We start from the raw sequence: 22,697 nt of genomic DNA on the forward strand, positions 1-22,697 counted from the left end.
TACTGAGCCGTACACACCACTCTCTGTAGTGCCTTGCGGTCAGAGGCCGAGCAGTTTCCATACCAGGCAGTGATGCAACCAGTTAGGATGCTATCGATGGTGCAGCTGTATAACTTTTTGAGGATCTGAGGACCCATGCCAAATCTTTTCAGTCTCCTGAGGGGGAATAGGTTTTGTCGTGCCCTCTTCACAACTGTCTTGGTGTGTTTGGATCATGATAGTTTGTTGGTGATGTGGACACCAAGGAACTTGAAGCTCTCAACCTGCTCCACTACAGCCCCGTCGATGAGAATGGGGTGTACTTGGTCCTCTTTTTCCTGTAGTCCACAATCATCTCCTTCGTCTTGATCACGTTGAGGGAAAGGTTGTTATCCAGGCACACATGGCCAGCTCTCTGACCTCCTCCCTATAGGCTGTCTCATCGTTGTCGGTGATCAGGTCTACCACTATTGTGTCGTTGGCAAACTTAATGATGGTGTTGGAGTCGTGCCTTGCCATACAGTCATGGGTGAACAGGGAGTCCAGGAGGGGACTGAGCACGCACCCCTGAGGGGCCCACGTGTTGAGGGTCAGCGTGGCAGATGTGTTGTTACCTACCCTTACCACCTGGGGTCAGCCTGTCAGGAAGTCCTGGATCCAGTTGCAGATGGAGGTGTTTAGTCCCAGGGTCCTTAGCTTAGTAATGAGCTTTGAGGGCACTATGGTGTCGAACGCTGAGCTGCAGTCAATGAATAGCATTCTCACGTAGGTGTTCCTCTTGTCCAGGTGGGAAAGGGCAGTGTGGAGTGCAATAGAGATTGCATCATCTGTGGATCTGTTGGGGCGGTATGCAAATTGGAGTGGGTCTACGGTTTCTGTGATAATGGTGTTGATGTGAGCTATGACCAGCCTTTCAAAGCACTTCATGGCTACGGACATGAGTGCTACAGGTCGGTAGTCATTTAGGCAGGTTACTTTAGTGTTCTTGGGCACAGGGACTATGGTGGTCTGCTTGAAACATGTTGGTATTACAGACTCAGTCAGGGACAGGTTGAAAATGTCAGTGAAGACACTTGCCAGTTGGTCAGCGCATGCTCGGAGTACACGTCCTGGTAATCCATCTGGCCCTGCGGCCTTTGAATGTTAACCTGTTTAAAGGTCTTACTCACATTGGCTACAGAGAGCGTGATCCCACTGTCGTCCGGAACAGCTGATGCTCTCATGCATGCTTCAGTGTTGCTTGCCTCGAAGCGAGCATAGAAGTAATTTAGCTCGTCTGGTAGGCTCGTGTCACTGGAGAGCTCGCGGCTGTGCTTCCCTTTGTAGTCTGTAATAGTTTGCAAGTCCTGCCACATCCGACGAGCGTCGGAGCCGGTGTAGTATGATTAAATCTTAGTCCTGTATTGACGCTTTGCCTGTTTGATGGTTCGTCGGAGGGCATAGCGGGATTTCTTATAAGCTTCCAGGTTAGAGTCCCGCTCCTTGAAAGCGGCAGCTCTACCCTTTAGGTCAGTGCGGATGTTGCCTGTAATCCATGGCTTCTGGTTGGGGTATGTACGTACGATCACTGTGGGGACGACGTCATCGATGCACTTATTGATGAAGCCAGTGACTGATGTGGTGTACTCCTCAATGCCACTGGAAGAATCCCAGAACATATTACAGTATGTGCTAGCAAAACAGTACTGTCTCTGAGCTCTACAGACGATTCATTCGACCTCATGGCTTGGGTTTTGCTCTGACATGCACTGTCATGTCCAATCAATTTAATTTACCACAGGTGGACTACAATCAAGTTGTAGAAACATCTCAAGGATGATCAATGGAAACAGGATGCACCTGAGCTCAATTTCAAGTCTCATCGCAAAGGTTCTGAATAGTTATGTAAATAAGGTATGTCTGTTTTTTATTAATAATAAATGTGCAGAAAATTCTAAAAACCTGTTTTCTCTTTGTCATTATGGGGTATTGTGTGTAGATTGATGATTTTTTTTTTATGTAATCAATTTTAGAATAAGGCTGTAACATAACAAAATGTGGAAAAAGTCAAGGGGTCTGAATACTTTCCAAATGCACTGCATATTGAACTACAGTAGGAATAATCCTGAAGATAATGCTTGAAGAAAAATTGCTAAACTCTTTATGCAAGTATGTTACAGAGGGCTTGAATTATGAAATCTTAATAGTCTAGAGATGGTAAATATCCTCATATAAGTTAAATACACCGACTAAAATGTTACAGTGTAATAGCCTGGTAATCAATTGAAACAATACAGGATGACAATGTAAAACAAAACAAAGGACATGTAAGTGGTTTTAATTGGATGGAAAACAGGTGGTGTGGATGGGGGTTTTGGATATATTTATGGAGCTCACAGGCATAGCAGAGGCAGCTGCCAGCCATGTGTTTACCTTTCCATTCATACAGCATTGTTGGTATACCCTGAAAACCCTGACACATATAATGATTAAATCAACTTGGGGTTTAGTTCTTAGTGTTGTGCAGAAATTGGGTGTCTACAAACGTAACATTAAAACAACTTAATTGATGGAACTATATAACATAACTTTCCTTAATAAACGTTAACATATAAGTATTATTACTATTATTCATAAAGTATGTACACTATATATGCTATTATTAAATGGCGAATTCTTGAATTCATAAACATCTACAGTATAAACATGACAAAATATGAGCATTGTAAGCATGTATTTATATTTATAAAGCATTTATAATGGCAAATTAATAAAGTTACATTAGTATTTTAGTACATGCGCGTGTCTCAGACAGTTTTAATTGCCCTCAGCACAAATGTTGCTTGAGACTTATGACTGAGTGATGAATGATTGAGATGAATGTATTTACTGTAGATCGCATTAACTTGTTTCTAGGCAGCCACCCACACAAAGTTCCACAAACAGGTATAACAGTTTCAATTAAAAATGAAGGCTTTTTCCACTTCATTCTTGGTGTGTGGGAGCAGACAGACTTGAGTAAGATTTGAAGACTTCAGGAGAAAACATATTCCATATAATTAATTAATTACACGAATGTTTAGTAAAATTCTTTGGATTCTTTGGTTATACCAATATGTGTCTGTGACGATAGAGATTTAGTTCGCAATCCAAACAATTAAGAAATTCCTAGGAGTAAAACTTCCTACATCTAGAGTGTAATTACAATGCAATTGACTGCAGTATTTACAGTTCATCAATATTTTTATTTTATTCTGGCAAAGCATGATGAGAAGTGGTCAATAGTAAAATCAATAGTTCTTCTGGGGATGATTTCTTGTGTTGTATTTGAAGGACTTACCCAAGAAGAATCACAACTGTAATCGATGCCAAAACTGTTTCTAGCATGTATTGATTCAGGGAGCTGAATACTTATGCAAGGACTATACTATAATTTTTCTTCTACTTTGACATTATAGAGTATTTTGTGTAGATTGTTGACAAAAATTAGAATAAAATCAATTTAATCGCACTTTGTAACACTATAAAATGGGAAGAAATCAAAGGGTTCTGAATACCCCCGAGTGGCGCAGTAGTCTAAGGCACTGCAACGCAGTACTAGCTGTGCCACTAGAGATCCTGGTTGAAATCCAGGCTCTGCTGTAGCTGGCCGCAACCGGGAGACCAATGGGGCGGTGCACAATTGGCCCAGGGTAGGGGAGGGAATGGCCGGCAGGGAGGTAGCTCAGTTGGTAGAGCATGGTGTTTGCAACGCCAGGGTTGTGGGTTTGTTTCCCACGGTGGGCCAGTATGAAAAAAATTAAATAAATAGATTAATGTATGCACTAACTGTAAGTCGCTCTGGATAAGAGCGTCTGCTAAATGACGAAAATGTACTTTTGCAAGGCACTGTATATTGAACTACAGTATGAACAATGCTGAAGATAATGCTGGAAGCAAAATTGCAAAACTGTGCTAATTCTGTATTCAAGCATGTTACAGAGGGCTTTGATTTATGAATTATGAATTCACTAAGGGTGTTCTTTAATGGAAGCCTCTCCAACATAATCCAGGTAGAGTCAGGCATTCCCCAGGGCAGCTGCCTAGGCCCCTTTCTTTTTTCAATCTTGACCTGCCACTGGCTCTGAGTAAAACCTGTGTGTCTATGTATGCTGATGACTCAACACTATACATGTCAGCTACGACAGCAAGTGAAATAACTGTAACACTTAACAAAGAGCTGCATTCAGTTTCAGAATGGGTGGCAAGAAATAAGTTAGTCCTAAATATTTATAAAACTAAAAGCATTGTATTTGGGACACATCATTCACTAAACCCTAAACCTTAACTAAATCTTGTAATGAATAATGTGGAAATGTAAGAAGTTGAGGAGACTAAACTGCTTGGTGTAACCCTGGATTGTAAACTGTCATGGTCAAAACATATTGATGCAACAGTAGCAGGTCCTACAGGCCCTAGTTTTGTCGCACCTGGACTACTGTCCAGTCGTGTGGTCAGGTGCCACAAAGAGGGACTTAGGTATATTATAATTGGCCCATAACAGGGCAGTACGGCTGGCCCTTAAATGTACACAGAGAGCTAACATTAATAATATGCATATCAATCTCTCCTCTACTTTGAGCCAGTAGTATTACTTGTATTTGTGAGAAGTATTGTCATGTTGAATGAACCGAACTGTCTGTTTAAACTACCAGCACACAGCTCAGACATCCATGCATACCCGACAAGACATTCCAACAGAGGTCTCTTCACAGTCCCCAAGTCCAGAACAGACTATGCGAGGTGCACAGTACTATATATTTATTATTTTATTTTTATATAGAGCCATGGAACTATAGTCCACATCAAGTAACTCATGCAAGCAGTAAAATCTGATTTATGGAACAGCGGGGACTGTGAAGAGACACACACACAGGCACAGACACACGCATACACACACACACACGTGCGCGATAACATAAGCACTATAAACACACAAACACATGGATTTTGTGTTGTAGATATGAAGTAGTAGTGGCCTGAGGGCACACACTTAATGTGTTGTGAAATCTGTTGTGAAATGTAACGTAATGTTGTTATTTTTTATTGTATATAACTGCCTTAATTTTGCTGGACCCCAGGAAGAGTAGCTGCTGCCAATGCGGAACCATAATAAATGGGTTGTGGATATATTTATGAAGCTTACAGGCTTAGCAGAGACAGCTGCCAGCCATGTGTTTAACTTTCCATTCATACAGCTTTGTTGGTATACCCTGGAAAAGATTAATATATTAATACTGTATAATGATTAAATCAACTTGGGGTTTAGTTCTTCGTCTACAAATTCAACAATAAAAACACTTGATTCATAAAAATATCAAAATGTTATTATAATCCTATAATTGTCATTTAACTTGTGTATATTATATAAACATTAATCGATATCAATACGTAGTGTACATGCTGTTAATAAATGGGTATTCTTGCATTTATAAACATCTAGACTAGAGTAACAAGTTATAAGCATTAAAAGCTTATTTATAAAGCATTTATAATAGCTTATTAATGAACGTTATATTAGTACATCAGGTGTGTCTCTAAAAAATTCTGACGTGTTGCCTGATTAATAGGAATTATGAGGTATACTCATTGTGAAGGAATGAAGGCATGAAGGAAAAGACTTGAAGGATTTTTGTGACAACTGATACAGTAGCTATATGAACTAAAAATGTAATCAACATTGAATATACATTACAGACTTTAGGCAAAACAAATAACTCCATATAATGAATTTATTGAATTAAGACTTTCATCAAAACAAAAGACTTTACAAAGACAATTTTTTATATCAATATACAAAAAGGAAGTATTTATTAGATATTTCCACTACATTTAGCTATATATTTTTACTCTAAAGAATAATACAAATTGAGGTTCATGATATTTCAATGAAAGAGAGAGCAGAATGAAAAGAAATATATGTACTATCACAAGTCACAACAGTTTGAGAACAAAATACAAATATACAGATAAGCAAATGATAATACATTTTCTTTATGACTTGAAGAATACAGTTACGAACATGTTTACAAATCATACATATCTTCTCCAAATCAATGTCGGAGTCGTAATTTGTACCAACGTCTGTCTGGGAGGACAGTGATGTATTTGACAGTCCAGACAATGAAGAGATTCCAATGAGTTCCAATTAATTCCTACAGTTAGAATGTAATTACAATTCAAATCAATAGTTCTTCTGGGAAGGACTTCTTGTGTTGTCTTTGAGGGACTGATGCCATCTTCTGAAAATATATAAATACAACTAACATATTAATGCATGATATACACATACACATCTTCAGAGGTGTGTCATGCTAAATATTGTCTTGTTCACAATATACCTTCCCATGACAATATTAAATCACAAAAGCATGTTATGCCTTGCAGATTCAGTTATAAAGAGAAACTGTGAAACCATGAACTCACTCTAACTCATCCATAGTCGAAGAGTCATCAGCACGTTGAAAACGATGGTCTTCAGGAACAGAATTCTCAGGCCCAGAATGGTCAAGGATAGGAAGTTGATCTTTGGATCTAGAAATGGAAATACCATAATGATCAATATCTTATATCATAAGCAACAGGTGCCAATTAGGTTGATATTTGTAAAGACATTTGATCATATCACAATTTAGGAGGGAAAATGCTCTGATATGTACCTGTGTCAAAATACAAGTCTGCTGTACATTTCCCTGAACCACCATCTGCCAAATAGAGAAAATAAATAGTTAAGTATGTTGTATGGTTAGGGGCAACATTCATAATTGACATATTAATCTACACAAGTGATTTTCACAATGAGTGCACATACATACGGTAATATGCTGTGATTCGGCATCATTGTAGGTATACACACTTCCAAAACGTACCATTTTTGCATTTATCTCCGAGGGCAACCTGGCTGTAGTAGCTGTCCCCATTCACTCTGGTGGCCTCTGTCCCATTGAACAAGGTCTCACTGTCGGTAGCATTGTGTGCGCTGAAATCTGTAGCCAGGCAAGCTGTGTAATTGCGTTCATTGCTTTTTGAGTTCAACGTGTAGTAGGATGGTTCATGTTTATCTCCTGTAAAACACAAAAATAAACATTTATTAAGAACTTGGGCCTCCGTGTCTAATATCTTGGTTGGATTTAATATAGTGTCATCATGACAATGCAAAGCATGTCGAGTAAAGAATTATGTTACATCGGTTAACTATGTCTAAGCATTTCCAAAATTAACTGATATAATATTTTTTCCAAAAATATAACATGGACACACTGATATTGGCAAAATGGTGGTAGCTGACTTGTCAACCAAGATCCTAGTCTACAACTCAAAACCATTATCTCTAACTTGCAAGAATGTGGTGCAGACAAATAGCTAGAGGAACAATTTTTGCCTTATACTGTGAACATGCTGATGCCGCATTTAATTGAACCACCTGTAATTCCACTCCATAATGGGACAGTTATCAAGCTAGCTGTCACATTTGGCTATTCCAATGTACGCTATAATGATGAAAGTTTGTTTGTCATTTGTTTGTTTGAAGAAAAAGTGTAATCCCTTACCCAAAGATTGTCACACAGACAAAAACCTGTTTTCGTTTCTGTAACACATTTCTTACGGAAAAATAACCAAATTATGTTGCCGAATTATATACCCCGAACATCAATTATATCAAACATATACTGTACACCCTTAACAAGGTCAGTGTCAGATTTATGGCTTTAACTCCTGACCTCTTTGTCAGGTTTCTTTATGAAGTGTAAAAATGTATGCATACATGACTGTAAGTCGCTTTGGATAAAAGTGTCTGCTAAATGGCATATTATTATAATAATTATTAAGTGGCATTCAGGTAGCTATCTCCAGTTTTTACACTTTATCTGTTCCTATATGACCACTAGGGGCTGCATCTTAACTTATAGATGCACGCACAGAGTTAGGATATTGCATTAATCATGCATTGATTTAATGGGAGATTTGAGGAAAAATTCAAGTCATGCCCCATGATCTCAAATTAGGATTCGGACACACAGACATTACAAACCTTTGGTGTTCTAAGCAGAAATACTTTGTTTGTAATAATACTGGATCATTTAAATCACGTAAGAGTAAGATTTTACATAGGATGTTTCAAATGTAGTACTTACTTGCCTCAATAGTGATCTTTACTGCAGTTCCAAAAACAAGTTTATTGATTCCTGTTCCAGTCACTCAGTGCATTAGCTGTGAGCAATACCATTTTTCTTTAGCTAGCTACATCAAATGAAATCTGTAGCGTGATTTAAATAAAGATGAATATATACATTCCATTTTTTATCAATTCTAAATTATATGTAAATATGTTCAATTCACTGAATGTACATATGAAGTAGTTTACTATTTCAAGCAATTGCTATTTTTGTGGCAAGATTGACAATATTTATTTGTAATTTTTGTCAATGTGCAATATGTTTATAATGTTTCTCTGAAGTACTGTACTGTGATCTACTGTTACACCATTTTCAGATGACTTTGAGCAAATTTTTCTTTAAGATACTTTTTACTCAAAACTAATAGCTTACAAATTGGATAATTCTGGTATTTTAAACTTACTTGTCATAATGAAAACGTTGGTTCCTGAACCAAATGTGATCTTCTGATACTCATTCACACAATAACATATTCTCATACAAAAACAAACTATGGAAACCAATTTGTTAAACTGGTGTGTTTTTATATATATTGTAATTATTATAATAACGATGATGTATAAATGTCTACCAATAATCACCATAGGTACTTAAAGCCCTACTTCACAGATATAGTAGCAAATTAAATGTAAAATGTTACCACGTACACATACATCATTTTTAAGATATATTTTCTATGATATTTATTGCTGCTACTACTACTACTATAGCTACAGCTGCTACTACTATCGTAGACACATTATAAACTTACTTGAATGCACAATTAGTTCAATGCCATTTCCAAATGTTATTTTGAATCCACTTGTCACACAGACATTGGCCTCATTACAAAAACAAACAACTAGACTTTACGTAAGCTCGTATGTAGTTTTACAAAAAGTACTCCAGCTTCCTCTTAGAATTTAGAATTTGCAAAGTTCAGAGATTTAGCGTTTCAAGACTGAGGTTCTCACATTACTGATTTAGTATTGATCAAAACAAGTTTAGATCTGCTCTGTCAGACTTCATGTATACTTTCACATATCATTAATTGGCTATCAATAACATGATACAATTCATTTGAATCTGATGTATGTTGGTTAATGATAGGTGGCCTACATGAATAGCTGAATCGTTAATTGAGTTATAGAAATGTGTTGCTTACAATGTTGTATAGTGTATGGTCTCTGATAAAATATCAAACATGAATTGTTTAAACAGTATAGTACAAATGTAAATAGTATTACGTAATACTATGTAGATATTGCACTTACTCGACAGAACAACACATTTTGTTCCACATCCAAATATGATTTTGTTGAAGTTGTTATTCACACAATGATATGTCCGATTGCAGAAACAACCCAATAATATTTTTTTTACCCCACAACAAGAAACTGCCTTTATTGAAATACCAAATCTTGAAATACCAAATATTAGTAAAGTATTATTAGTAAATGGACTTACTTGAATCAATTATTAATTTTGTGCCGCTCCCAAAGGTTACTTTGTCATATCCAGAATTCACACAACACTTTTCCCCATTACATAAACCCCCCTCTAAAATGTGAATGGAATAGCTTTCCCATGAAAGCACTCCTGGGCTCTGCCATTCTCATAAATTCAGATATTTGGATGTTGTTGACTAATTGATTCATTAATCATTCAAGGATTAAATATTTCTGTTCACACTCAAAGACTTAAAGGCTTTGTTCTCACCTACAATTAAAGTTTCAAACTTATGAACTGTACATAATAGTTATTAACTTCATATAATGTCATTATACTCTAATAGTTTAATTTGGTTTTGATCTTTATCTTATTTTCTATCTTATTATTCATTTAACCTATCATGAATGAATTAAATGCAGAGCATTTCAAATAAATAATTATGTTACGTCAGTTAAGGGTCCAATGCAGCTGTTTTATCTCAATATCAAATAACTTCTGGGTAACAATTAAGAACGTTACTATGATTCTTTTCAATTGAAGTGGTTAAAAATAAATAAATCTTACCGAAGAGCAATTTCTCAAGCAAGAATTTAGCTAGGACTATCTGGGAGTGGTCTGAGTCGGGAGGGGAAAACTGAAAACTGGCTCTTATTGGTGGAGAGGTTTGGAGCTCTCTTACTTATTGGTCTTTTAACTAATTTCCTACCTGGTGATGTCACCAGTCAGGCGAAAATTCCATCCCACCAAAAAATACGAGTTTGTTTGTAATTTGTTTGTTTGAAGAAAAAGTGTAATATTACTAGTCACACAGACATAGACCTACCCACAAAAACCTGTTGTTGTTTCTGTAACAAATTTCTTATGGAAAAATAACCAAATTATGTTGGCGAATTATATACCCCGAACATCAATATACAAACACCACATACACCATTAACAAGGTCAGTGTCAGGTTTATTGCTTAACCCCTGACTTCTTTGGCAGGTTTCTTTATGAAGTGACATTCATGTAGCTATCTCCAGATTTTACACTTTACTATCTGTTCCTATATGACCACTAGGGACTGCATCTTAACTTATAGATACAAGCACATACATAGGATATTGTGTTAATCATGCATTGATTTAATGGGAGATTTGAATGAAAATTCAAATCATGTACCATGATCCCAAATTAGAATTAGGCCCTCAGTCAACTACGACGTGGCCCTCTGATATTGGAAATACAAAACTTTGGTATTCTAACCAAAGGGTACTTTGTTAACCATTTGTAATAATACTGGACCAGTAAAATCACCTAAAATTGTTTCAAATGTAGCACTTACTGGCGTCAATAGTGTTCTTGATTCCTGTTCCACTAACACAGTGCATTAACTGTGAGCAATAACCATTTCTTTAGCTAACTACATCAAATGAAAACTGTAGTAGAAATAGAATACAGAGATTTTCACAGATTTTACATATAAAATAGTTCTGTATTTAAAAATAATAATATTTTAAGTGGTGCGAGATCGACAATATCTATTTGCAAGTTTAAATCTGTTGACAACGACACTGTGTCGTAACAAAACATATAAAGTTATATTATTTAAAATATAATACTTATTTTAATAAACACTTACGTGACAGGACAACAAGTTTTGTTCCAGATACAAATATGATTTTGAAGTTGTTGTTATTCACACAATGATTTGTGACCCCAAAATAATTTATTAGAAATCTAATGTTTTTAAGATCTACTTATTAGATATGCTCTAGAGAAGAACATTCTATAATTTAAATTATATTAACATATCATTATGTAATTATTAGAGTTAGCATTTCAAGGTACTCACATGACTGAATTAGCATTATGTCTGTTCTGTCAGACTTCATTTATACGTCACATGTATACTTTCTAAGATTTTCTGTGACTTCAAGGTATGGCTATCAGCAAAATGATAACATTGATTTGGGTCTGATGTGTATTGGTGAATGGTCGGTGGCCAACATGAATAGTTGAATTGTCAATATATTCAGTTATAGAAATGTGTTGCTAACAATGATGTGTGTAGTGTACTGATATCTAGTGATATAGTATCAAACATGAATCTGTTAAAACAATACAGTACAAATGTATCTAGTATTACTTATTACTATGTAGATATAGCACTTACTCAACAGGACAACAAGTTTTGTTCCAGACAGCAAGTTTTGTTCTATTATCAATTTTGTGTCGCTCACAAAGGTTATTCTACCATGTCCAACATTTTGCCCCATTGCAAAACCTTCCTTAACAACATCAATGGGATAACTTTCTACATGAAAACACTTCAGGGTTCTCACATTTTCAAACATGTAGATATTTGTATGAGGTAGTTCATTAACTTGTTAAGCAACATTTTACACTTTGAAGTAATATTGAAGATGTGTGTTCATATTCAAAGACTAAAAGGCTTGGTCCTAACATACAATTAAAGTTTTAAACCTGTCAAGTGTACCTAATAGTTATTATTTTGTCAAAATATTCTATGTTTTACTTCATAATTTTAATTTGGAAATCTCTATTTTCACTATCATTTTAACCTAATGTATCAAGAGTCAAACAGCTAACGTGAAAATCCTAACTCACAATCAATTGAATGTAATAAAATGTTTGAATGAAGTAATTTTGCATAATTTTTCATCAACTTACTTGCTTGTGTAATTAGTTGGGTTCCAACTCCAAATGTTATCTTATATCCAGTATTCACACAGCCAATGGCCTCATTACAAGAACCCTACCTGTTAACATGATTTGACTGACCATTTGATTATAGGCCTACAATAAGATTTATTTTCCATATACATTTAGGCAAGATTGTCAATACTCTCACCGCTTGACTTATTTCTGATTAAGGTAATTACATTTTAACCTGGCTGAACCTGCTGAAAGTACATTTTGTCCTATCCATCATTCACATAATTTGAAAATTTGAAAACCCACTGCATCATAACAAATAAGCCAAATAAAGGTTTGTTGCTGCTGTTAAATTAATACATATATTAAATACTCACTTATTTCAATTATCAATTTAGTTCCTGCTCCAAATATGACTTTCTGGTTGTTAGCATTCACACATTGTATTAGTACTCAACAATAACCCACTCCACAATCTACTTCAGGTTGTAATTGTGTGATAGCTTATAGAACATCCATAAATGCATCTACAGAATCATTTCCATATAAATGGTTACTAAATGTATTATTAAAAATGTGTTTGGACAGTGGGTAAATATATCTGATCACTATCCTATTTTGTTTGTCAATTTGTTTAGAAATATTTAATGCAATAAATAATTTCTTAATAGACATCGTCCATCGTATTACATTAGAAAACAAGGAATTAAGTGTTCATTGTTTTGATTTTAAGGATTGCATGATTTCTAGAGTGTCTATGAGGACATTTACATTAACCATATCTAAATACTATTGAATGTTTGTGTAACAAACAAGCCTTTTAAAGAAATGAAATTCTCTTAGCGAAAGAGGTGAAAGACAGTCTTACTAGATTCTACATATAGTTGTGTTCGACTTCCAAAGATCAGCTTCCATGTTCTATCATTGACACAATAAGAATGGCAAATCAAAAAACATTGACACCTTTGTGCTTTTTTACAATCATTTTTTGAATAAATTATTTGATGTACTTGGAATATATTTGGAATACTTACTGGAATAAACTGTCATCTTTGTGCCAAGTCCAAATATAAGTTTGTTGGCTCCATAAGTCACACTGTGTTGCATCTCTTAGCAATTACTGGTGCAAGTTAGTGTATTATCTAATTTAAACAAAACATATTAAAAATGAGCTCACATTACTGATTTACAAATTATAGTGCAAAATGATAGTAGTTTGGTTGGATTCTTTTTGAATTAAGATTATAATGATTCATTTTTGAGTGGATGCAAATACTATCAACATGTGTTATATTAGTGGGATAGAATAATTGATGCAATTTTTGACAAAACAAAATATATACAGTATCTACTGTGTATAATCAGCTAGAAGTACTCACTTGTCTTAATGAACAGTTTAGTTCCAGGTCCAAATAGGACTTTCGGGATTCCAGATGCAGTCACACAATACATCAAGCCTGACCAATAACCATCTCCCCCAATTTAGTGTAATTAGTTTAAAATGCAGGACTTTCCACAGAATCAAAATCTTTGACTTGGACATTGATTTGGAAAAAATGGTTGTATTTGATTCCAATTTTCAGAAATATGAAATAGTGAGTGAAATGTAGGGCCTTACTAGATTGTATTGACAGCGTGGTTGCACTTCCAAAGATCAGTCTTTGAGTCCAATCATTCACACAGTACCATACAACATAACAGAAACACTTTTTCACTATAGGGGTTGGGACCACTCATCAATGTTTAACTTTTAAAAGTTTGTGAAGTGGGATACTGCTTTTAATCAAATTAATTTGGATCATTGATATTTTCCCTTCAAACACATTGAGTTCACTTAACATTGCCATAAATCATCAGCCTGAAGTATTACGTCATTTGTGATTAAAAGAATCAACCAAGGTCAGGAATTACTCACTGGTTTCAATGATCAATTCAATTCCTTTTCCAAAAATGACCTTCCTCAGTCCAGAGTCAGTCACACAATGCTTGGGCCTTAACCAAAAAACTATTTGTTTTCAGCATGCATACTGTATTAAAGCTTCAATTGTTTCAATAAAGTTAGGAATATAAAAATGAAGTCTCTGGATTAAACCAATTAGATATTGAATCACTTCAGTCTACATCCAATATTTGTTAAGAAGGTTGATAATTAAAATATTATTGATTTATTGATCTACAGTATAATTATCTTTCAAGAGTTGATGAGATCAACCTAGTAAATCAATAAATCTCATCCCCAGATAAGGCAAGATTTAATATTTGTTGTTTCTTACTTATCTCTACAGATAGTAATGATCCACTTCCAAAAATGAGCTTTCCCACTCCAACATCCACACACTAAAAACTGTCTCAACAAAAACGATCACAGATAGACCAGAGTTACCAAGTAGCGACTACTCTTAATGGAGTTATTGATAATTGATAACATTTTTTGTTCAAATACTGATAGACGTTCTTTAAATGCTATACATTTATGATGATCCACACCACTATCTTGTTTATGCACTTACTTGAATTGACCGTCAACTTTGTTCCCTGCCCAAACACAACTTTGTTGACTCCGACAGTCACACAGTGTTTGATATCTAAGCAAATAAAATGCTTAGGCACCATAGTGCCCTCAAAGCTCATCACTAAGCTAAGGATCCTGGGACTAAACACCTCCCTCTGCAACTAGATCCTGGACTTCCTGACGGGCCACCCCCAGGTGGTAAGGGTAGGTAACAACACATCTGCCACGCTGATCCTCAACATGGGGGCACCTCAGGGGTGCGTGCTCAGTCCCCTCCTGTACTCCCTGTTCACCCATGCCTGCATGGCCAGGCATGACTCCAACACCATCATTAAGTTTGCTGACGACACAACATTGGTAGGCCTGATCATCGACAACGATGAGACAGCCTATAGGGAGGAGGTCAGAGACCTGGCCATGTGGTGCCAGGATAACAACCTCTCCCTCAACGTGACCAAGACAAAGGAGATGATTGTGGACTACAGGAAAAAAAAGAGGACTGAGCACGCCCCCATTCTCATCGACGGGGCTGTAGTGGAACAGGTTGAGATCGTCAATTTCCTTGGTGTCCACATCACCAACAAACTATCATGGTCCAAACACACCAAGAAAGTCGTGAAGAGGGCACGACAAAGTCTATTCCCCCTCAGGAGACTGAAAATATTTGGCATGGGTCCTCAGATCCTCAAAAAGTTATACAGCTGCACCATCGAGAGCATCCTGACTGGTTGCATCACTGCCTGGTATGGCAACTGCTCGGCCTCCGACCGCAAGGCACTACAGAGGGTAGTGCGTACGGCCCAGTACATCACTGGGGCCAAGCTTCCTGCCATCCAGGACCTCTATACCAGGCGGTATCAGAGGAAGGCCCTCAAAATTGTCAAAGACTCCAGCCACCCTAGTCATAGACTGTTCTCTCTGCTACCGCACGGCAAGCGGTACCGGAGAGCCAAGTCTAGGTCCAAAAGGCTTCTCAACAGCTTCTACCCCCAAGCCATAAGACTCCTGACCAGCTAATCATGGCTACCCGGACTATTTGCACTGCCCCCCCCACCCCATCTTTTTACGCTGCTGCTACTCTGTTAATTATTTATGCATAGTCACTTTAACTCTACCCAAATGTACATATTACCTCAACTACCTCAACTAGCCGGTGCCCCCGCACATTGACTCTGTACCCCCCTGTATATAGCCTCCCTACTGTTAATATATTTAACTTCTGCTCTTTTTTTCTCAACACTTTTTTGTTGTTGTTGTTGTTGTTGTTTTATTTTACTTTTTTATTAAAAAATAAATGCATTGTTGGTTAAGGGCTGTAAGTAAGCATTTCACGGTAATGTCTACACCTGTTGTATTCGGCGCATGTGGCAAATACACTTTGATTTGATTTGAAATACATGATTATGAGTTTAGATTGTCAGGATTGGTGAATTTAGTATATATTTCAAATGACACTCAACTTGTGAGAATAGAAAAACGAGTATCTCAGATATAATTTTAACATTTACCATTTGTAATTGCCTATTTAATGCTAGGCCTACTTGCTTTAGTTGTCTTCTGCAACCTTACTGTAGGTCTTTCAAACCAAAGCCACTTCCACTAATTAACATGGTTTCTTACTTGTTTCTACAAACAGTGACGTTCCACTGCCAAATGTTATATTTTCCTCCTCCAAGACACACACTAAAAACAGGCTGAGCAAAACTATGACTGTTATTTTTATATATATTTCAACATTTATAACTTCTGTTTTTATGACATTTTTTACATTCAACTTCGTTCCGTTTCCCCAACATTATCACCTAAGAGTAAGGTTTTATAGGATGTTTCAAATGGAGTACTGGCCTCAATAGTGATCTTTACTCCAGTTCCAAAAATGTGTTTATTGATTCCTGTTCCAGTCACACAGTGCATTAACTGTGAGCAAGAATTGTTTCTTTATCTAGCTTCATCAAAAGAAAACTGTAGTAAAAATGGAATAAAGAGATTTTCACAGATTTTACATAAAACTTTTTTTGTATCAAAAGAATATATATATTTTGAAGGGGTGTGATTGCAACGACGATATTTATTTAAATGTTTAAATCTGTTGACAACGACACTGTGGTCTCTGATGAAATGTCAAATAAAACAAAACATTTTAAGGTTTATTACTTAAAATGTAATACTTATTTTAATATACACTTACTTGACAGCACAACAAGTTTTGTACCAAATCCAAATATGATTTTGATGTTGTTGGTATTCACACAATGATATGTCAGGTTGCAAAAACTGAAATATTTAACTGCAACTTGATGTTTTAAAGATCTACTTAAAAGATATGCTCTACAGAAGAAAATTATCTAATTACAATAATATTATTATAATTATTTTATTATAGTATTTGCAAAGTTCAGAGAGTTTTAGCATTTCAAAGTACTCACATGACTGAATTAGTATTGGTCAAAATAACTTTAGATCTATTCTGACAAACTTCATGTATACTTTTCATGTATACTTTCTCTGTGACGTCAAGGTATGACTATCAAGAACATGATAATATTGATTTGGATCTGATGCGTATTGGTTAATGGTCTGAGGTCCACATTAATAGTTAAATTGTTAATTGATATAGAAATGTGTTGCTTACAATGCTGTACAGTGTGTAGTCTACTGATATCTAGTGATATAATATCAAATATGAATAGGTTTAGACAGTACAAATATAGCTAGTATTACTTATTGCTATGTAGATATTGCACTTACTCGACAAGACAACAACTTTTGTTCCAGATCCGAATGTGATTTTGTTTAAGTTGTTATTCACACAATGATATCTCTGGTTGCAAAAACAACCCAACAATGATAGATGTTTAATGGGAATTCCAAACTGAAAATTGATGCTTTAAAGATCTAGTAGTTTACAGATATGAACTAGAAAATATTTGCCTCATTCTATCAATAGTTATGATTAATCTTCTAATAGTTTTTTTCTACTGGATTTGGTAACACTTTACATTGAGTTGTTTAGTTACTACTTCTATAGTAACAATGTAATTGCACTAGTAACAACATATCATGAACATGTTGTTATATAGTAATTTAGTGATTACTTTATAATTGCATAGAAATAGTAACATAGTTATCCCACAATAAGGAATTGCCTTTATTTAAATATCACATCTTGAAATATAAAATAATAGTATTTCTAGTCAAGTAAATTAACTTACTTGAATCTATTATCAATTTTGTGCCGCTCCCAAAGGTTATTTTGCAGAATTGCAGAATTTATATCCAGAATTCACACAACACTTTGCCCCATTGCATAAACCTTCCTTAACAACATCAATGAGATAACTTTTCCCATGAAAACACTTCAGAGTTCTCACATTCTCAAAAATGTAGAAATGTTGTATGAGGTGGTTCACTAACTTATTAAGTAATGTTTTACACTTTAAAGTAGTATTGTATATGTGTGTTCATATTCAAAGACTAAAAGGCTTAGTCCATACAAAGAAATTAAGGTTTCAAACCTGTCAAGTGAACCTAATAGTTATCCTATTGTCATCATATTCCATTATATGTTTTACTTTGTCATTTTAACATGTTTTTTTTTTCTTATAATTGGGAGATCTCTATTTTCCCTATCCTTTTAACCTGATGTATCAATTAAGAGAAACAGTTCATGTGAAAATCCTAACTCACAATTTATTGACCCTAATAAAATGTTTGAAACAAGTAATTATGCATAATATTTCATCAACTTACTTGCTTGTATAATTAGTTGGGTTCCGACTCCAAATATTATCTTATTTCCAGTATTCACACAGCCAATGGCCTCATGACAAAAACCTTATCTGTTGACATGATTTGACTGACCATTTGATCATAGGCCTACAGTAAGATTTATTTTCCATATACATTTTATCAAGAATGTCAATACTCTCACCGCTTCATTTATTTCTGATAAACGTCATACAATTTTAACCTGGCTGAACAATATCCCAGCCCAAAGTAGATTTTGTTCCATCGATCATTCATATAATTTGAAAATGTGAATACCCACTGCTTCATAACAAATAAACCAACAAAATGTTTGTTGCTGCTGTAAAATTATACTTATTTGAAAAATACTCACTTGATTCAATTATCAATTTAGTTCCTGCTCCAAATATTACTTTCCAGTTGTTAGCATTCACACATTGAATTAGTACTCAACAATAACTTACTCCACAGTTTACTCCAGGTTATAATTGTATGATAGTTTATAGAACATCAATAAATGCATCTCTAGAATACTTTCCAGATAAATGGTTACTAAAAGTATTATACTAAATCTGTTTGGACAGTGGGTAAATATATCAGATCACTATTTTATTTTGTTTGTCAATTTCAACCTGGCTGAATAATAACTTTTGTGCCCACCCCAAAGTAGATTTTGTTCCATCCATCGTTCTCATCATTTGAAAGTTTACATGCCAGCTGCATCATAACAAATGAACCAACAAAAGGTTTGTTTTTGCTGACAAATTAATATTATTAGAAAAAATACTCACTTGTTTCAATTATCAATTTTGTTCCTGCTCCAAATATTACTTTCCGGTTGTTGCCATTCACACATTGTATTAGTACTCAACAATAACCTACTCCACAATCTATTCCAGGTTATAATTGTGTGATAGTTCAGATCACTATCCTATTTTGTTTGACTTTTTTGTTGTTGACACATTTAATGAAAACATTTATTTCTTAACAGATATCATTATTTGTATCGCTTTAGAGAGCAAGGAATTGAGTGGATAGTTTTTTTTCTTACTTTTCCCTGTTCGTATATCTCCTAAAGGAGATTTTGAGATTGCATGCTTTCTAGAGTGTCTATGAAGACATTTACATCAACCATATCTAAATACTATTATCCTAAATGTTTACGTAACAAACATGGCTTTTAAGAATCAACATTCTCTTTGTGAAAGAGATGAAAGATAGTCTTACTAGATTCTACATTTAGTTGTGTTCCAGCTCCAAAGATCAGCTTCCATGTTCCATCATTCACACAGTAAGTATGGCCAATCAAAAAAACACTAACACCTTTGTGCTTTTTTACATTCCTTTTTTGTATGTCTTTTTGATGTTCAATTGAATTCTATTTGGAATACTTACTGGAATAAACCGTAATCTTTGTGCCAAGTCCAAATACAAGTTTGTTGGCTTCATAAGTCACACACTGTTGCATCTCTTAGCGATTACTGGTTCAAGTTATTATGTCATTTAACAAAATGTATCACAAAGGAGATAACATTAGTGACTTACTAATTATAGGAATTTGGTTGGAATATTGTCCAATTAAGAGTACATTGATTCATCTTTGGGTGTCTAGACTTTAAACATATAAACATGCAGTAGTGGGAGAGTATAATTGGTGATATTTTTGACAAGACAAAGCATATTAAATATATTCTGTGTATAATCAGCTAGAAGCACTCACTTGTCTTAATGACCAGTTTAGTTCCAGATCCAAATAGGACTTTCTGGATTCCAGATGCAGTCACACAATACATCAAGCCTGACCAATAACTATCTTCCCCACTTTAGTAATCAGTTAAAAACACATGACTTGTCACAGAATCAAAATGTTTGATTTGGACATGGATTTGGGAAGCATGGTTGTATTTGATTCCTATTTCAAGGAAAATGTCAAATTCCACTAAATATAGCTGTACATGGACTTCAAACCAGTGTTTCTTCAAAATAAACATATTTCCATAAATGTGAAATACATGACATTTGTCTCCTTACTAGATTGTATTGAGAGTGTTGTTCCAGTTCCAAAGATCATCTTTCGAGTTCCATCATTCACACAGTAACATATGGCATAACATAAACACTGTTTCACAATATTTGGGGTTGGTACACTCATCAATGTTTTAATTGTAAGATAATGCAGTAATTTGCAAATCTCTTTTTTATGGATTTTTTAAACAAACTAATTTGATGACTTTGCTCACTCTTGATTAGAGTAAATGTGGTGTCTCAGCAATTGTTGTCACAAGACATGTGTATTATGACATTCAAAAGAATGTTGACTTCCTCAATCTACAGTTTTGCCAGGGTCAATTTGATCAAGCTAGTAAATCAATTAATCCTAAATTAAATATGATGTCTTACTTGTCTCTACAGATAGTGATGTTCCACTCCCAAAGATGAGCTTCTTCGCTCCAACATTCACACACTAAAAATAGGCTCAACAAAAACGATCACAGCGAGACCAGAGTCACCATGGAGCAACCACTCTTAATGGAGTTATTGATAATTGATAGCTTATGTTTTGTGCAAATACTGACAGCCATTCATGAAATGCAATACATTTATGATAATCCACACCACTATCTTGTTTACGCACTTACTTGGAATGACCATCAACTTTGTTCCATGCCCAAACACCACTCTGACCCCAACAGTCACACAGTGTTTGATATCTAAGCAAATACATGATTAGGAATTTGGATTGTAACGATATGAGAACTAAGTCTATAGTTCAAATGACACTCAACTTGTAATTGCCTATTTAATGCTTCAGTTGTCTTATGCAATCCTACTGTAAGTCTTTCAAATCAAAGCCACTTCCACTAAATTAAGACATTTCAACATGGTTGCTTACTTGTTTCTACAAACAGTGATGTTCCACTGCCAAAGATGATCTTTCCTCCTCCAACATACACACACTAAAAGCAGGCTGAGCAAAAACTATCACTGTAAATGTTTTAGCTAGATGAACTTAAAAATATGAGTTAACGTTAAGTTGGATGAATTTGTATATTATAATGTCACTAGTAGTTTATGACCTAGTTTTGTCAACTAAACTTGATTCTCTGAGTTGACAACTTAAACATTTAGACAGCCAGGAAACTTCTGTTTTTACGTTGAACCAATGCAGTTTTTACAGTGCAGATGACCAGATGCTACATATGAGTAGTTGCTGGGGTTATGGATATATGAGCTACATTATTAATATCTGTTTTTGGCACATATTATAAATTGGCAGCTAAAATATGTGACAATGTGTAGTTTGTGCATTTGTATGTGAATTGTCAGTCAACTTTGTTCCATTTCTCAACACTACATTAATATTGAATGTAACGAACTTACTTGAGTCAACAATTAATTTTGTGCATGATCCAAATATGATTTTTAGGCCATCAGTAGTCACACAACTAGAACCCACATTACATAAACATTTTGGGGAAAGACTAGTTAATCTTGTTTTATATGCTGTTTTTCCATTTATTCCAATATTATCAATATTCATATATATGTTTTCATAATGTTATGTTGCACAACCATGATTAATCCAACCTTTTAAATGCATTTGCACTTACGTGAGTCAATAGTCAGCTTTATTCCTTGACCGAATATAAGTTTGTTCGCACTTGTCACACAGTGTTAGATCCCTTAGCAATTACTCATAGAGAACTAACTTGTGTTTTGGTTGACTAAATCTATCAGTTTGCATACATGGACTTGGTTTACATTAGTGCACAACACTATGGGACTCATAAAAAACCTGGATCATTCAATAGCCATGTATTTATCTTAACTTATTAAAATCTTGTGATAAATCTGTTGAATCTAGTGGAACATTTAGACAGTGATTATTGGCACAAGGCAACAAAAAAATATATTTTACTTACTGGATTCAATTATTAATCTTGTGCCTGTCCCAAAGACAATCTTGTAACCACCTCCAGCAGTCACACAGTAGGAATTCACATTACATAAACTGTGCAGGGTCTATGTTGAGTCAATTCGGTCAATTCAGGAGATTAAAGTAAATTACAATTCAATCATTTAGAAGGGACATTCGTTTTCAATTATGATTTTTCAATTCTTGATCTGGAATTTTATTTTAGTACCTGAATTGACTGAAATGAAATGAAATTGGC

The 22,697-nt window shown here is 35.0% G+C and overlaps 1 protein-coding gene across 1 annotated transcript in view; it reads right to left on the reverse strand.

Moving 5' to 3' along the window:
* Positions 1-5,712: 5,712 nt before the first annotated feature.
* The window catches only part of LOC121535198 (T cell receptor alpha chain constant), a 42,107-nt gene continuing 25,122 nt past the window's right edge, over positions 5,713-22,697 (reverse strand). Inside the window, exons 2-5 of the mRNA XM_045206292.1 lie at positions 6,867-7,061; positions 6,657-6,701; positions 6,424-6,531; positions 5,713-6,239 (exon numbers count right to left, since the gene is read on the reverse strand). Coding sequence (XP_045062227.1) covers positions 6,425-6,531; positions 6,657-6,701; positions 6,867-7,061 — 347 coding nt within the window. The 3' untranslated portion in view covers positions 5,713-6,239; position 6,424. The remainder of the gene's footprint in view (positions 6,240-6,423; positions 6,532-6,656; positions 6,702-6,866; positions 7,062-22,697) is intronic.

This window comes from Coregonus clupeaformis, chromosome 21 (genome assembly GCF_020615455.1).
Source record: "Coregonus clupeaformis isolate EN_2021a chromosome 21, ASM2061545v1, whole genome shotgun sequence".
NCBI classification, from domain to species: Eukaryota; Metazoa; Chordata; class Actinopteri; order Salmoniformes; family Salmonidae; genus Coregonus; species Coregonus clupeaformis.